The sequence below is a fragment of the Salmo trutta genome, chromosome 9 (genome assembly GCF_901001165.1).
Source record: "Salmo trutta chromosome 9, fSalTru1.1, whole genome shotgun sequence".
Classification (NCBI taxonomy): domain Eukaryota; kingdom Metazoa; phylum Chordata; class Actinopteri; order Salmoniformes; family Salmonidae; genus Salmo; species Salmo trutta.
In genome coordinates this window covers 9,845,914-9,864,073 of record NC_042965.1, presented here as the reverse complement: position 1 = coordinate 9,864,073, position 18,160 = coordinate 9,845,914, and the positions used below count along the sequence as shown (strand labels likewise).

General features: G+C 43.4%; 1 protein-coding gene across 7 annotated transcripts in view; it reads left to right on the top strand.

Annotated features, from left to right (window-relative positions):
- Positions 1-9,059: 9,059 nt before the first annotated feature.
- LOC115199831 (ubiquitin-associated protein 2) overlaps positions 9,060-18,160 on the top strand; it is a 28,745-nt gene continuing 19,644 nt past the window's right edge. For 6 of the 7 annotated variants that reach the window (XM_029762323.1, XM_029762325.1, XM_029762324.1 and 3 more), the window contains exons 1-5: positions 9,060-9,159; positions 10,840-10,977; positions 11,654-11,731; positions 13,711-13,821; positions 15,991-16,147. In XM_029762323.1, the coding sequence (XP_029618183.1) occupies positions 10,882-10,977; positions 11,654-11,731; positions 13,711-13,821; positions 15,991-16,147 (442 nt within the window). In that variant the 5' untranslated portion in view covers positions 9,060-9,159; positions 10,840-10,881. Of the gene's footprint in view, positions 9,176-10,839; positions 10,978-11,653; positions 11,732-13,710; positions 13,822-15,990; positions 16,148-18,160 lie in introns of all 7 variants that reach the window. The other variant, XM_029762321.1, reaches the window with a different exon arrangement.

The window sequence follows — 18,160 nt, the reverse complement described above, 5'->3', positions numbered from 1 at the left end:
GCACTTTAATTCCGTTCCACAAAATACAGCACATACTGTAAAAACAATAACGTGCCAAAAACACGGAACATGGCAAAACTAAAGCGCCCAACAATAATCCACATCACAAACAAACAATTACACACAAAGACATGGAGGGGAAACAGGACTAAATACATGCAGTAATTATGGAATGAAAACCAGGTGAGTATGGAACAAGACAAAACAAATGGAATATGAGAAATGGAGCGGCGATGGCTAGAAAGCCGGTGACATCGAACGCCGCCCGAACAAGGAGAGGAGCCGACTTCAGTGGAAGTTGTGACAATCTTATGGCTTGTAGGTAGAAGCTGTTCAGGGTTCTGTTGGTTCTAGACTTGGTGCACTAATACCGCTTGCTGTGCGGTAGCAGAGAGAACCGTCTATGGCTTGGGTGGCTGGAGTCAGAAAATACTTTGGGCCTTTCTCTGACAACGCCTGGTATTGAGGTCCTGGATGGAAGGGAGCTCGGCCCCAGTGATGTACCCCAGTGATGCCGTACTTACCACCAATGTTCCCTCTAATTTGTTTCGACACTGAGCAAATTTCAAGTCTGCTGAGCGCAAACGTTAACACTGAAAATTCTGTGCAACTTTCAGCATGTGTTTACTGTGAACACTGAGGGTGTACCCGCTTTATGTTACAGTTTTAGCAGTGGCCATGTAGGCTACTTGATCATAATGTAGGCATACCAGAGTGACCTACAATCAAAAACAATGGAGAAAATGTATACCATAACATTTTAACGCGGAAATAGCTGTTCTCGTTCAGCCTAAAGTAGCAGCCAATGTGTGGTGTTCAATGTAGGCCTACATTCCATGAGACATTTGAAAAAAATATGTAGGGCTTGACATTAAACTGTTTATCCACCTGTCCTTCAGACAAGGAGTTCATTGGAAATGTTGTTATGTTTTTGATGCAAGAAACCGCTTTACAAAATAAAATGTATTATTATTTCCATACCATTATTACAGAGAATCAGACAAATTATGCTACCCTCTGCCTATTGGCTACTTAGTTTATTCAAGCATGTCTCAAAATACAACACTGCCCCTTTAGGAGAAAATAATTAACACTCCCCTTTTGCTGACTAAAATGATCTATAACTGGGCTAATAACTCACTAACTAGCAAAGGATATGAACAAAATGTGCACGTGGCTACATGAAGCTCTCGCTTTGATCTCAAAACAAGCGCATCTACAGTACCAGTCATAAGTTTGGACACACCTACTCATTCAAAGGTTTTTCTTTATTTTGACTATTTTCTACATTGTAGAATAATAGTGAAGACATCAAAACTATGAAATAAAACATATGGACCAAACAAATCAAAAATATATTTTATATTTGAGGATTCTTCAAAGTAACCACCCTTTGCCTTGATGACATCTTTGCACACTCTTGGCATTCTCTCAACCAGCTTCATGAGGTAGTCACCTGGAATGCATTTCAAATAACAGGTGTGCCTTGTTAAAAGTTAATTTGTGGAATTTCTTTCCTTAATGTCTTTGAGTCAATCAGTTGCGTTGTGACAAGGTAGGGGTGGTATACAGAAGATTGCCCTATTTGGTAAAGACCAAGTCCATATTATGGCAAGAACAGTTCAAATAAGCAAAGAGAAACAACAGTCCATCATTACTTTCAGACATGAAGGTCAATTAATCCGGAAAATTTCAAGAACTTTGAAAGTTTCTCCAAGTGCAGTCGCAAAAACCATAAAGTGCAATGATGAGGACTGCCTGAGGACTGCCACAGGAAAGGAAGACCCAGAGTTACCTCTGCTGCAGAGGATAAGTTCATTAAAGTTACCAGCCTCAGAAATTGCAGCCCAAATAAATGCTTCACAGAGTTCAAGTAACAGACACATCTCTCAACATAAACTCTTCAGAGGAGACTGCGTAAATCAGGCATTCGTGGTCGAATTGCTGCAAAGAAACCACTACTAAAGGACACCAATAAGAAGAAGAGACTTGCTTGAGCCAAGAAACACGAACAATGGACATTAGACCGGTGGAAATCTGTCCTTTAGTCTGATGAGTCCAAATTTGAGACGCAGAGAAGGTGAACAGATTATTTCAGCATGTGTAGTTCCCACACTTTTTTGGTTACTACATGATTCCATATGTGTTATTTCATAGTTTTGATGTCTTCACTATTATTCTACAATGTAGAAAATAGTACAAATAAAGAAAAACCCTTGAATGACTAGGTGTGTTCAAACTTTTGACTGGTACTGTACTTGAGACCACTCATGGTGTAAACCCAGTCCAGTTCCTTGCATTTGATGTAACAAGAGGTGATGCAGCTAGTCAAGATGCTCTAAATGGGGCAGCTTTAGAACCTTTTGAGGATCTGAGGGCCCTTGCCAAATCTTTTCAGCCTCCTGAGGGGGAAGATGCGTTGCCATGTCCTCTTCACGACTGTGTTAATGTGTGTGGACCACGATAGTTCTTTAGTGATGTTGGCACTGAGGAACTTGAAGCTCTCAACCTGTTCGACCCTCCATTTCCTGTAGTCCACAATCAGCTCTTTTATCTTGCTGATGTTGAGGGAGACGTTGTTGTCCTGGCACCACACTGCCAGGTCTCTGACCTCCTCCCTAAAGACTGCCTCATTGTCGACGGTGATCAGACCTACCACCGTCTTGCGGTCAGCAAACTTGATGATGTTGGAGTAGTGCGCGGCCACGCAGTCGTGGGTGAACAAGGAGTACAGGAGAGGACTAAGCACACACCCCTGAGGGGCTTCATGTTGATGGTAAGTATGGCGGATGTGTTGTTGCCTACCCTCACCGCTAGGGGATGTCCCGTCAGGAAGTACAGGATCCAGTTGCAGTGGGAGATGTTCAGTACCAGGGTCCTGAGCTTGGTGATGAGCTTGGAAGGGACTATGGTGTTGAATGCTGAGCTGTAGTCAATAAACAGCATTCTTACAAAGGCCCTACACCCAAACAAGGGCACTGCGTTCATCCACCTCTGGCCTGCTGGCCCCCCTACCTCTGCGGAAGCACAGTTCCCGCTCAGCCCAGTCAAAACTGTTCGCTGCTCTGGCACCCCAATGGTGGAACAAGCTCCCTCATGACGCCAGGACAGCGGAGTCAATCACCACCTTCCGGAGACACCTGAAACCCCACCTCTTTAAGGAATACCTGGGATAGGATAAAGTAATCCTTCTAACCCACCCTCCCCCCCAAAAAAAAGATATAGATGTACTATTGTAAAGTGGTTGTTCCACTGGATATCATAAGGTGAATGCACCAATTTGTAAGTCGCTCTGGATAAGAGCGTCTGCTAAATGACGTAAATGTAAATGTATTCCTTTTGTCCAGGTGGGTGAGGCCAGTGTGGAGTGTAATAGAGACTGTGTCATCTGTGGATCTATTGGGGCGGTATGCGAATTGGAGTGGGTCTAGGGTGTCTGGGATGATGGTGTTGATCTGAGCCATGACCGTGGCACTCACGTCGGTAGCCATGAAGTGCTTTGAAAGGCTGGTCATGGCTCATATCAACAGCATCCTCCTGGACACCCTAGATCCACTCCAATTCGCATATCGCCCCAACAGATCCGGCTCTCACAGACCTGTTAGTTTTTCTTTAAGAAGCCCTCCTGTTCTCAACTCATTGCCTGTATTAACTGCACCTGTTTGAACTCGTTACCTGTATAAAAGACACCTGTCCACACACTCAATCAAACAGACTCCAACCTCTCCACAATGGCCAAGACCAGAGATCTGTGTAAGGACATCAGGGATAAAATTGTAGACCTGCACAAGGCTGGGAGGGGCTACAGGACAATAGGCAAGCAGCTTGGTGAGAAGGCAACAACTGTTGGCGCAATTATTAGAAAATGGAAGAAGTTCAAGATGACGGTCAATCACCCTCGGTCTGGGGCTCCATGCAAGATCTCACCTCGTGGGGCATCAATGATCATGAGGAAGGTGAGGGATCAGCCCAGAACTACACACAGTCTCAAAGAAAACCATTAGTAACACACTACGCCGTCATGGATTAAAATCCTGCAGCGCACGCAAGGTCCCCCTGCTCAAGCCAGCGCATGTCCAGGCCCGTCTGAAGTTTGCCAATGACCATCTGGATGATCCAGAGGAGGAATGGGAGAAGGTCATGTGGTCTGATGAGACAAAATTAGAGCTTTTTGGTCTAAACTCCACTTGCCGTGTTTGGAGGAAGAAGAAGGATGAGTACAACCCCAAGAACACCATCCCAACTGTGAAGCATGGAGGTGGAAAGCTCATTCTTTGGGGATGCTTTTCTGCAAAGGGGACAGGACGACTGCACCGTATTGAGGGGAGGATGGATGGGGCCATGTATCGCGAGATCTTAACCAACAACCTCCTTCCCTCAGTAAGTGCATTGAAGATGGGTCGTGGCTGGGTCTTCCAGCATGACAACGACCCGAAACACACAGCCAGTGCAACTAAGGAGTGGCTCCGTAAGAAGCATCTCAAGGTCCTGGAGTGGCCTAGCCAGTCTCCAGACCTGAACCCAATAGAAAATCTTTGGAGGGAGCTGAAAGTCCGTATTGCCCAGCGACAGCCCCGAAACCTAAAGGATCTGGAGAAGGTCTATATGGAGGAGTGGGCCAAAATCCCTGCTGCAGTGTGTGCAAACCTGGTCAAGAACTACAGGAAACATCTGATCTCTGTAATTGCAAACAAAGGTTTCTGTACCAAATATTATGTTCTGCTTTTCTGATGTATCAAATACTTATGTCATGCAATAAAATGCTAATTAATTACTTAAAAATCATACAATGTGATTTTTCTGGATTTTTGTTTTAGATTCCGTCTCTCACAGTTGAAGTGTACCTATGATAAAACATTACAGACCTCTACATGCTTTGTAAGTAGGAAAACCTGCAAAATCGGCAGTGTATCAAATACTTGTTCTCCCCACTGTATGTGAGAATGCTGTTCATCGATTACAGCTCAGCGTTCAACACCATAGTACCCACAAAGCTCATCACTAAGCTAAGGACTCTGGGACTAAACACCTCCCTCTGCAACTGGACCCTGGACTTCCTGACGGGCCGCCCCCAAGTGGTAAGAGTAGGCAACAACACGTCTGCCATGCTGATCCTTAACACTAGGGGCCCTCAGGGGTGTGTACTTAGTCCCCTCCTGTATTCCCTGTTCACCCACAACTGCATGGCCAAACACAACTCCAACATCATCATTAAGTTTGCTGACAACCCGACAGTGGTAGGCCTGATCACTGACGACGATGAGACGGCCTATAGGGAGGAGGTCAGAGAACTGGCAGTGGTGGCAAGATAACAACCTCTCCCTAAGTGTGAGCAAGACAAAGGAGCTGATTGTGGACTACAGGAAAAGACGGGCCATACAGGCCCCCATTAACATTGACGGGGCTGTAGTGGAGCGGGTCGAGAGTTTCAAGTTCCTTGGTGTCCACATCACCAACGAACTATCACAGTCCAAACATACCAAGACAGTCGTGAAGAGGGCACGACAAAACCTTTCCCCCCTCAGTAGACTAAAAGATTTGGCATGGGTCTTCAGATCCTCAAAAGGTTCTACAGCTGCACCATCGAGAGCATCCTGACCGGTTGCATCACCGCCTGGTATGGCAACTGCTCGGCATCTGACCGTAAGGCGCTACAGAGGTAGTGCGAACGGCCCAGTACATCACTGGGGCCAAGCTTCCTGCCATCCAGGACCTATATAATAGGCAGTGTCAGAGGAAAACCCATAAAATTGTCAGAGACTCCAGTCACCCAGGTTATAGGACCAAATGGCTCCTCAACAGCTTCTACCCCCAAGCCATTAGACTGCTGAACAATTCATAAAAATCACCACCGCACAACAATTTACATTGACCCCCCCGTACACTGCTGCTACTCGCTGTTTGCAGATTAACAGATTACCTCAACTAGCCTGTACCCCTACACACTGACTCGGTACCGGTGCCCCCTGTTTGTAGCCTTGTTATTGTTATTCTTATTGTGTTACTTTTTATTATTACTTTTTATTTTAGCCTACTTAGTAAATATTTTCTTATTTTTGAACTGCACTGTTGGTTAAGGGCTAGTAAGTAAGCATTTCACGTTAAAGTCTAGTGATTTAAGTGATTTAGGCAGGTAACCTTGGCGTTATTGGGCACGGGGACTATGGTGGTCGGCTTGAAAAAGTTGGGTTTGCAGACTGGGTCAGGGATAGGTTGAAAATGTCAGTGAAGACACTTGCCAGCTGGTCAGTGCATGATCTACAGTGAGGGAAAAAAGTATTTGATCCCCTTCTGATTTTGTACATTTGCCCACTGACAAAGAAATGATCAGTCTATCATTTTAATGGTAGGTTTATTTGAACAGTGAGAGACAGAATAACAACAAAAAAATCAAGACAACGCATGTCAAAAATTGTATAAATTGATTTGCATTTTAATGAGGGAAATAAGTATTTGACCCCTCTGCAAAACATGACTTAGTACTTGGTGGCAAAACCCTTGTTGGCAATCACAGAGGTCAGACGTTTCTTGTAGTTGGCCACCAGGTTTGCACACATCTCAGGAGGGATTTTGTCCCACTCCTCTTTTCAGATCTTCTCCAAGTCATTAAGGTTTTGAGGCTGACGTTTGGCAACTCAAACCTTCAGCTCCCTCCACAGATTTTCTATTGGATAAAGGTCTGGAGACTGGCTAGGCCACTCCAGGACCTTAATGTGCTTCTTCTTGAGCCACTCCTTTGTTGCCTTGGCCATGTGTTTTGGGTCATTGTCATGCTGGAATATCCATCCACGACCCATTTTCAATGCCCTGGCTGAGGGAAGGAGGTTCTCACCCAAGATTTGACAGTACATGGCCCCGTCAAATGATGCAGTGAAGTTGTCCTGTCCCCTTAGCAGAAAAACACCCCCAAAGCATAATGTTTCCACCTCCATGTTTGATGGTGGGGATGGTCTTCTTGGGGTCATAGGCAGCATTCCTCCTCCTCCAAACACGGCGAGTTGAGTTGATGCCAAAGAGCTCAATTTTGGTCTCATATGACCACAACACTTTCACCCAGTTGTCCTCTGAATCATTCAGATGTTCATTGGCAAACTTCAGACGGGCATGTATATGTGCTTTCTTGAGCAGGGGGACCTTGCGGGCGCTGCAGGATTTCAGTCCTTCACGGCGTAGTGTGTTACCAATTGTTTTCTTGGTGACTATGGTCCCAGCTGCCTTGAGATCATTGACAATATCCTCCCGTGTAGGTCTGGGCTGATTCCTCACCGTTCTCATGATCATTGCAACTCCATGAGGTGAGATCTTGGATGGAGCCCCAGGCCGAGGGAGATTGACAGTTCTTTTGTGTTTTTTCCATTTGCGAATAATCGCACCAACTGTTGTCACCTTCTCACCAAGCTGCTTGGCAATGGTCTTGTAGCCCATTCCAGCCTTGTGTAGGTCTACAATCTTGTCCCTGACATCCTTGGAGAGCTCTTTGGTCTTGGCCATGGTGGAGAGTTTGGAATCTGATTGATTGATTGCTTCTGTGGACAGGTGTCTTTTATACAGGTAACAAGCTGAGATTAGGAGCACTCCCTTTAAGAGTGTGCTCCTAATCTCAGCTCGTTACCTGTATAAAAGACACCTGGGAGCCAGAAATCTTTCTGATTGAGAGGGGGTCAAATGCTTATTTCCCTCATTAAAATGCAAATCAATTTATAACATTTTTGACATGTGTTTTTCTGGATTTTTGTTGTTGTTATGCTGTCTTTCATTGTTCAAATAAACCTACCATTAAAAGGATAGACTGATCATTTCTTTGTCAGTGGGCAAACCTACAAAATCAGCAGGGGATCAAATACTTTTTTCCCTCACTGTAAGTACATGTCCTTGTATTCTGTCTGGCCCCGCGAATGTTAACCTGTTTAAAGGTCTTACTCACATCGGCTATGGAGAGCGAGAGCACACATTCGTCCGGAACAGCTGATGCTCTCATGCATGGTTCAGTGTTGCTTGCCTCAAAGCTAGCATAGAAGGTATTTAGCTCATCTGGTAGGCTTGTGTCACTGGGCAGCTCGCGGCTGGGTTTCCATTTTTAATCCATGATAGTTTGCAAGTACTGCCACATCTGTAGAATGTCAGAGCCGGCGTAGTAGGATTAAATCTTAGTCCTGTATTGACGCCTTGCCTGTAATCCATGGCATCTGGTTGGGGTATGTACAGTGTCTTCAGAAGGTATTCACACCCCTTGACTTTTTCCACATTCTGTTGTGTTACAGCCTGAATTTAAAATGGATCAAATTTAGATTATTTTTGTCCCTGGCGTAACCACAATACCCCATAATGTCAAAGTGGAATGATGTTTTTTTAAATGTTTACAAATGAATGAAAAATGAAAACCTGAAAAGTCTTGAGGCAATAAGTATTCAACCCCTTTGTTATGGCAAGGCTAAATAAGTTTAGGAGTGAAAATGTGCTTAACAAGTCACATAATAACTTCAACAATAGGACAGAGGGCAATGGCGGTCTATTTCCTCGTCGACAAAGGCTCATCGAGATGCCACCTCGCCTGCCTCTCTATTGCAGCCGCCGCTCAGTAAAAACCATCCGACCACCCTGATTTTGCATAAAGCGGCTATTTAGATTTTTTTTCAATTATTGTTATACACATGTGTGGTCTATGTTTTATCTAAAATGTACTGCTTCGCTTGTGTCCAGAGAAGATAGTGGGGTTGAAATAAAAATGACTTTGTACCATCTGTCTCTTGATTGGTAACTAACATTTGGGGTTTGAGCTCACAAAATAGTTTAATCAGATTCTGGGTTTTTTTGCTCTATGTCTACATTCTAGACTGTAATACCTTCCCTTTCTTTAGTCATTTTGGTAGATAAGGATGAACAGAAGATGATTCCCTTGAGCCGTTTTTAGTAGCTTGCAGGTGGCATAACACCAACAAGAGCCATCCATATCAAATGCCAATGAGGCCAACCAACCACTGACTTATCAACAGCGCGTTCCGAGGTGGAGGGAGCGAGCACGTACACCAGCAGAGTGCGTAAAACAACCTGATCTGCTAGGCCTGTTATGAGTGGCTGGTTCGGTTATTCGGGGTTGAACAACGGCGCGGTGTGTCACGTGACGGCATCTGCTGCTGGCTGAGTGAAGCGTGTTAGCAGGTAAAGAAAGAAAAAGGTTTGTTATGATAATCATAAACAAGAAAAATACAGTGGGGGCCGTCGTTGTATACGGTTGATCCACTTTACTGTAGTGATACTCCGAAAATAGATAGACCGAGCCATCATTTCACGTTGCCAGTTAGCTTAGCCACTTCAGTGCTAAGTTAGCTCTAGCGTATCCACATTGTGCTATCGTTTTCAAATGCTAAAAATGTATGCTAACTAGCATGCTAGCCAGATAACTCACAGGTCAAATAGCTAGCTACCTAGCCATGTCCACACTTCTTTCTAGCGGGTTACATTGTAGTATTGTATACCATTTGTAGATATAACGTTACTAGCTACATGTTATTCTTTAATGTAATGTTATTAGTCCACATGTGTTGAGTACAGTGTATTGGCGACTTATCATAAATCATTAGCTAGGGGTACTAGCTAACTGGCTAATATTAGCCGTTTACACAAAGAGCTCCGTCCAACATGGTTTGCAGTCACTGTCAGAGACCAAAATAAACAAAGTTATCTGCGGTAGCATACTTAGCTAGCTATCAAACGGACGTTATGGGCTTAATACTTAAGTTAGCTACTATAGTTACAGTAATTTAGTAAACATTTAGCTAGCTAACGTTATCTATTTAACGTTTAGAGCGAGACAGACAGTTTGGTCTTTTCTCAAGCTTACTTTAGACGTGAACAAAGAATAGATTGGCAATGGTAACGTTATAACTAGCTACGTTAACGCGTCGTTACCTAGCAAGCAAGCCAACGTAAGTCATCGTCTTTACTGTGAATCATCAAAATAATAAAGGCTCAACCAAGCTCATTTTGGGATGCTCTTATTTCTGGAAATGGCTAGCAAACAAATCTTACATTAATATAGTTTATATATTTTTTTTCTCGATAACAAGGACGCTTAGCTATTTAGCTAATCCAATCCGGTTTGTTCAGTTGTGTACCCACCCTGATTAGAGAACACAGCTGTCACAACAACAATGGCAGTTGCTTTGTTAGCTAGACGAGAGCTAGCAAACCAGCTACGCACTATCGTTAGATTATCAGAATCACACTTAATTTGTCAATTAGTTGGCTAGCTAGGCCATATATCCGCTTGGCATTCCGTTAATAGCGACGCCTAATTTAGCTAGCTGGCAAACGTTAGTAGTTTTAGTAACTTCACGGGCACATGTCATGAACCATTGGCACGTCTGAACTTTTTTGGGCAATCCCAAATGGCTGCCCATGATTTGGACTAGGCGCAGTGGTTTGAATGCCTAGCTATAATTTTGAACGCTAGCTACACATCCACATTCGCCACTGTCAACAGAGCAACAAAACTGTTATTTATAAATTGCCAGTACTTATAGCTGCCTTTTAATTCAATAAAATTTATTGTAGCCAGATGTATGAGTGATGCTTGTTTGACCATTACATCTATGTTTGTGAGAATGTTTTTGAATGTGTGCTTGAGAGATGTAAGTTGACACCAGAACAGCCCCCTCCCCAGCCTGGATGTCTAAATTTAAACATGAGGGGCGATGGACAGGGTTATGGTCTTACATGGCACAGGCAACGGTGATGACAAAAGCAAGACTCAGTACAAGTAGTCCTGTGAGGTTGAAATTACTATGATGTCCATTTGACTGACTGCCCCCCCCCCCCACCCCCATTGATCTGTTTCAGATTTTTCTATTTTGTACATACATTGTTTTGTATATACTGTATATGATGACATCAGTGGTCAGCAATCCAGCTCGAGGAACTCGAGACAGAGCGCTGCCCACCACCACACAAACCACACAGCCACAAAAACAGATACAGGTGAGTTTCATACACAATTTCAGAGTAGCAACACTGTACAGTGTACTTTTGGTTGCTGGCAGAGGTGACTGTTACTAAGAAAAGGTAGCCGCGTTCTATAGCTCTGATGCAATGGATTTTTTTAAATGTTATTTGATTAACCCATTGCATTGGGAGCTCTGCAGTGTGCACATAAATCGTTTTTTCTACGTGTTTTGTTATGTCTGCCTGCACTTTGTCAAATCAGTTATGTTCCCCCCCTTTCTACTATGTTACTGGTACCATAAGTGTATCTTTTTATTTGAAAGATTATTTCTAGCTGACATGAAAGATAAAGGCCATATCGGCATATGTTTCAAACCATTTTGAAAGCGATTTATTATTGCTGTTTCTAAACGTTAAGGCACAGCATCAGAATTGTAGTTCACATGGAGCCAATCGTGGGTGAATGAAACCACTGAAACCCCTACGTATGGAGAATGGTTTTCGAGAGCTAAATATACTCATGTCTTGGCCAACTTGACTTAATGTCCCACCAAGCCTTTGTTATACCATTCCCAGGGGTTGCATTAGCTTTTTTCATGTTATTCCTGCCATCACCAGTACATATTTCAAATGTGCCTATCACCTTCTAGTCTTATCACACACACAAAAAATGGAGGTCACCTGGGTGTAACTTCTCTTTTTTTGAATGCAGGCCACAGCGGAACAGATTCGGCTTGCCCAGATGATCTACGACAAAAATGATGCCGACTTTGAGGATAAGGTCAAACAGGTGAGGACAGTGTGTGAAAGATGTTGTGAACATGTGGCATTTTGTATAGCAGTCTGTATGATTTTAAGTACAGTACCAATGCACAATCATCCCACACATGTCTGTTTGTATCTTATTTGTGTTTGTCGGCACTGCCAGGTTTTTTTTTGTGCACACGTGCTGATTAGGGCAGTGAACATTTAAATGAAATAGGGATCCTTAACGTTAAGAATCCCTAACCCTCCCCCCAAAGAATTCTCCACAAAATTCAAATCACAGTGCAGTTATCACAAAATATATAATTTTCTGTGTTCGTCTAACAACACGATAAAGGCCTGGGCAATGTTTTAATTTGAAATAAAACCAGAAGAGGTGACCTTTAGACTACTTTGGGGAATTTGCAAGGCATGCAAGACATTCCCAGATGCAGATTACCAAAACAGCACATGGTGCCCCCTCTTTCCCTCGCGCTGGCTCGCCTGGGTCGCATTCATTACGCCCATTCTGTATCGCGAAGGAAGCAAACTAAACGGCTGAGACCTACCTCACTTTGTCCAATTGAAACTCTCGTTTTAGTTCCAAACTGTTTGGACTAATGATTACAGCCCACGCTCTTTCTTTCAGCTAATGATGCGAGTTTGTTCAGTCTTCGGTTAGTTGCGGCTAGAATATCCTACACTATTCATTGATTAGGCCCTGCTTTACTGAAGTTGCAAGCCAAGAAATTGAGAGATACGGCTATAGCTGATAGATGAGCCTAGTGTACGGTTCTTGCTCTCTGCCTGGTGGCCGGCCTGCCTATACTGTGCCCCTCTTACTCCATCCCTCGCTAATTTAGTATGAAAGATGCAAGTGTTGTGTATGTGGAGGTACAGCAACTAATTGGTCTGTCCCAAAAACACAATCTTAGGAGTCGATTCCTAGCAGAATCGAATCTTGACGCTCAGAAATGGAGTCCACACCGGGAGTTTCCTCCACTGTCATTGCCGTTAACGGTTAGAAAAATGTGTCAGAGAAAGGCAAGCGACGGCAGCGAAGTCCTGTATGGCAATACTTTGAGAAGGAAATGCCAACTTTTGGAGGTGGAGTTGGGGTACAGTAATGGTAGTACATGTGCAATGTTTAATCATCTGAAAGGAACTCGCCGTGAAACCCAACCCGTTGCCGACAGCTGCGTTGTGAATTCAAGGGGAATTTTATAAATTTTCCTCTTTTGTACTTTTACCCCTTTTTCCTCCCCAATTTCGTGATATCCAATTGGAAGTCGGTCTTGTCCCATCGCTGCAATTCCCCTGCGGACTCAGGAGAGACAAAGGTTGAGAGTCACGTGTCCTCCGAAACACGACCCTGCTAAGCCGCACTGCTCCTTGAAACACTGTTCACTTAACCTGGAAGCCAGCTGCACCAATGTGTTGGAGGAAACGCGTTCAACTGGCGCCCGAGGTCAGCCCACAGGCGCCCGAGGTCAGCCACAAGGAGTCGCTGGAGTGCGACGTGACTAGGAAATCCCGGCTGGCCAAACCCTCCCCTAACCCCTACGACGCTGGGCCAGTTGTGCGCCGCCTCATGGGTGTCACGGTCGTCTGTGACACAGCCTGGGATCGAACCCGGGGCTGTAGTGATGCCTCAAGCACTGCGATGCAGTGCCTTAGACTGCTGCGCCACTCGGGGGGGCCCATTTCCCTTAATTTTTTACAAATTTTCCCATTAAAACTATTAAATGGCAGTTTAAACGTTAAAAATTGTCTACTTGGGAAAGGGTGTACCTAGTCAGTTGCACGACTGAATGCATTCAACAGAAATGTCTAACGTGTTTAGCCTCAACCCATCTTAATCACTGCCCTCTACACCCGGGGAGAAGTTGTTGGGGGATTAACTGCCTTGCTCAAGGGCAGAACGGCAGATTTGTCCAACTTGCGACCTTTTGGTTCCTGGCCCAATGCTTTTAACCGCTAGACTACCTGCCGCCTAGTGCTGATCATATGTGTGTATTCCCGCAGCTGATTGAGGTGACTGGGAAGACCCAAGATGAGTGTATGGTGGCCCTCCATGACTGCAACGAGGATGTCAACAGAGCCATCAATTTCCTGCTGGAAAGCACCTCTGACACGGTGAGGTTCACCGCAGGAGCTCACAAGCATCCACACTCTGACACATGAATACACATCCAGTGACACTAACTCTCTAATTTAAAGGGGAAATCTGCAGTTCAAATATCCACAAAGCAGACACCCTGCTACTGTTTTGGTAAACGGCTGAGTAGATGTGGCTGGAGAAGTGTAACCACTCTCAAATGTAGAGACTGTTATGGATGCTAGTACTGACCATACATGAGATCCAAATTATAGTTTAAATCATGTTTTCAGCCTATACAGAACATCTCTCTCCAACCCCATACCTGGAGAGCTACTGTCCTGTAGGTCTTTGCTGCAACCCTAATCTAGCCTACCTGATTCTAATAATTAGCTGGTTGAATCAGGTTAGTTACAACTTAAGGTTGGATCGAAAACCTACGCGAGGGTTGCTCTCCAAGGACAGGTTTGGAGTGCCCTGCTAAACGGTGTTTGATCACAATTACATTTTTTACAAGCTTGTATTTTGGGTTCTTATGGAGTATGACAGTTGAACTATACATCATTAACTTGCCTACAAAAATGAATACCAATTGCAGGTAGGCTCTTTTAACCTCTCTAGGGCAGGTGGCACCAAATCGTCCCACCTACGTAACAGCCAGTTGAATCCTGTGGCGCGATTTTCAAATACCTTAGAAATGCTATTACTTCAATTTCTCAAACATATGACTATTTTACAGCTATTTAAAGACAAGACTCTCGTTAATCTAACCACACTGTCCGATTTCAAAAAGGCTTTACAACGAAAGCAAAACATTAGATTATGTCAGCAGAGTACCCAGCCAGAAATAATCAGACACCCATTTTTCAAGCTAGCATATGTCACAAAAACCCAGAAGACAGCTAAATGCAGCACTAACCTTTGATGATCTTCATCAGATGACACACCTAGGACATTATGTTATAAAATACATGCATGTTTTGTTCAATCAAGTTCATATTTATATCAAAAACCAGCTTTTTACATTAGCATGTGACGTTCAGAACTAGCATACCCCCCGCAAACTTCCGGGGAATTTACTAACAATTTACTAAATTACTCACGATAAACGTTCACAAAAAGCATATCAATTATTTTAAGAATTATAGATACAGAACTCCTATGCACTCGATATGTCCGATTTTAAAATAGCTTTTTGGTGAAAGCACATTTTGCAATATTCTAAGTACATAGCCCAGCCATCACGGGCTAGCTATTTAGACACCCAGCAAGTTTAGCCTTCACCAAAATCAGATTTACTATAACAAAAATGTTATTACCTTTCCTGTTCTTCGTCAGAATGCACTCCCAGGACTTCTACTTCAATAACAAATGTTGGTTTGGTCCCAAATAATCCATCGTTATATCCAAACAGCGGCGTTTTGTTCGTGCGTTCACGACACTATCCGAAATGGTAAATAAGGGTCACGAGCATGGCGCATTTCGTGACAAAAAAATTCTAAATATTCCATTACCGTACTTCAAAGCATGTCAACCGCTGTTTAAAATCAATTTTTATGCAATTTATCTCGTAAAAAAGCGATAATATTCCGACCGGGAATATGCGTTTAGCTAAATAGAGGGAAAAAAAGAAAGACGGGGGCGACCAGTGCACGCGCCTAATGCCCATTGTCTACTGATCGGCCACTTGACAAAGGCGATAATGTGTTTTAGCCTGGGGCAGGAATGACGACATTCAGCTTTTTCCCGGGCTCTGAGAGCCTATGGGAGCCATGGGAAGTGTCACGTTACCGCAGAGATCCTTTGTTTTGGAAAGAGATGTCAAAGAAAGCCAATAAATGGTCAGACAGGCCACTTCCTTTAAAGGAATCTCTCAGGTTTTTGCCTGCCATATGAGTTCTGTTATACTCACAGGCACCATTCAAACAGTTTTAGAAACATTAGGGTGTTTTCTATCCATATCTAATAAGTATATGCATATTCTAGTTACTGGGTAGGAGTAGTAACCAGATTAAATCGGGTACGTTTTTTTATCCGGCCGTGTAAATACTGCCCCCTAGCCCTAACAGGTTAACTACTTTATTAGTCAGTCCTAAGTTTGCGCTCTCAAAGTATTCTCATAACAAAAATCTACAACCTATTTCTCATGTTTGCTTATTCAGTGTTGAGTGTATTTGTGTTTGCAATAAGGTCTCTTTGTCATTCAGACCTCCTGGGAGACGGTTGGAAAAAAGGCACGAGGCCCCGGGAAGGAGGGAGGACCCTCTGAGACAAAGGACAACCGAGAGAAGAGGGATCGCGAGGCAAGCCGGGGCCGCGGGGGCCCCAACAGGAGGGGCCGTGGAACCAGCCGCAGCCGAGAAGGTGAGAGCGGGACTCATATGGCTGTTACGGTGAACATATTACCGCCACAACGGCGGTCAAGAGTCATGAATGTGGTCAGTCGACGTGATCGTTGAGTCACTGTAACTACTCAAGCTGTGCTCTGTAAAGGAATAGCCTAACCAACTTGCTAATAGTAAAAATTATAAAAACCCTTGAATGAGTAGGTGTGTCCAAACTTTTGACTGTTGCTGTAGATATTTCTGCCGAGATGGGTTTTAAGTAGATAGTTGTTGGCTCAATGACTGGAAGTCTATGGGTACAGCTAGCGTAAATTAAGTTGCAGCCAACTCTGTATGGCTTCATCTTCCAGGTAAGGCGGATTAAATATTACAGCAAGTAATATGGTTAAACTCAAATTTACTGAGGGGGTAAAACAAATTATCTTAGGAAAAATGTGTATTATATGTATGAAGACATTGTAAATGGTGAAATTGTCACACGTAACTAAGTGTATGGAGGTGTATGCTCAATACAAAATTACAACCAACATATTGTGGCTCTGCCACAGTTGGAAAAGGAAATTTCTTAAAGAATGTCTGTTTGCCACCCATTAAACTTTAAATGCCTTAAAATTATTAGTGTAAATAGAAATATCACTTTCACTTAAAGGTAGTCTCTGCGATATAACTTAGATGCAGAAAGGAAATGGCGTAGTGACTAAATTTGCACAACGACGAAGAGTGAACGGTGGCCACGTCATATTAGGGTTTAGATGGACATGCAAACTGTAATGTTAGGCTCTGTAAAAACACCATCAGTCAATGGGAAATATCATTATACCCTTTTGGTAAAGTATTGTTTAGGGTAATATTGGTAGAAATGTAACATGGGGGGGTTCAAGACCCTCGGAGGGATGTATTGCAAAATGGTATACTGTGGACATCGGAGGGTTGGAGTTAAGATCACACTGAATGGTGGATTGGCCGCTGTGGGTGAAAATCCAGCGCTTGCAGAAAGAGGAAATCATTATACATGTGCTGTAGATGTGAGTAAAAATAGCTGTAAGTGGAAGTATTGTTGTCCGTTGGTCCGACTCTAATCAGGGGAGGGGTGGTGGAATAAGGGGGATTAGAAATTATGCAAACAATTAAATTGCTAGAACCCAAAATCTGCTCTATTTAAAGTAGCAATCCAATTTTTACGTCGCTCTTGTTTCAAACTCTAAGCCTAACGCAACGGTAGCCATTTGGACTAAGCTGAATGGGATTATAAACATCTGAGGTTGTAGTGAACCTTGAGGAGGGTAGCTCTCCAGGTAAAGGGTTGGAGAGCCCCGGCATAGAGTTTGAGAGGAATAGGTCGCACAGACAGAGGCAGCTCCCCAAACAGCTAGTTGATGCATGCAGTAAAATAAGTGTTTCTCTAAGTCCAGTCATTGCGCAACGTTGCTATACGGAATCACGTGCGACGAGTTTCGATGGCCTCTTAAAAGAAGGATCCCAGCTTTCTAGTCATAATATATTTTATTTCTCAACTCCTAATGCGCAATGATTCACTTTACATCCGGAGTAGCCTACTCCTATATGCTATTACCAAATTGGTGCATACGAATGGCATGTCCTGGTAATGGCCCGTTAATGTGTGAAATTGGTTTCCGTTTATCAGTATAATATGTGAAAACAATATTAAATTGCGACTAGTCTGATGGGTGAGATGAATATTATCACTTGGGAGTGAGACTGTTTGCAGTCTAGGCCAGAAACCGAGCGAATGCCTTTGACTTTTTTCCCCAATCATCAAATTGCATCATGCTGCCCATATTTTGAATTCTAAGACATTCTACGCGTTATCACAAAGGTTGCTAAATAATTCAAAATTAAGCTTATAAGACCTGTTTCAAATCACATTTTTACACCACATGTAATGGCCGCTCAATGTGCACACTCCCTTGGCAATCATTTGAGAAATATCCTTTCTATTTTATTCAGCTATATGGTCACTTGTATTCATATAACTAAAATCATATAATATAATGGGAATTATAAGCATATC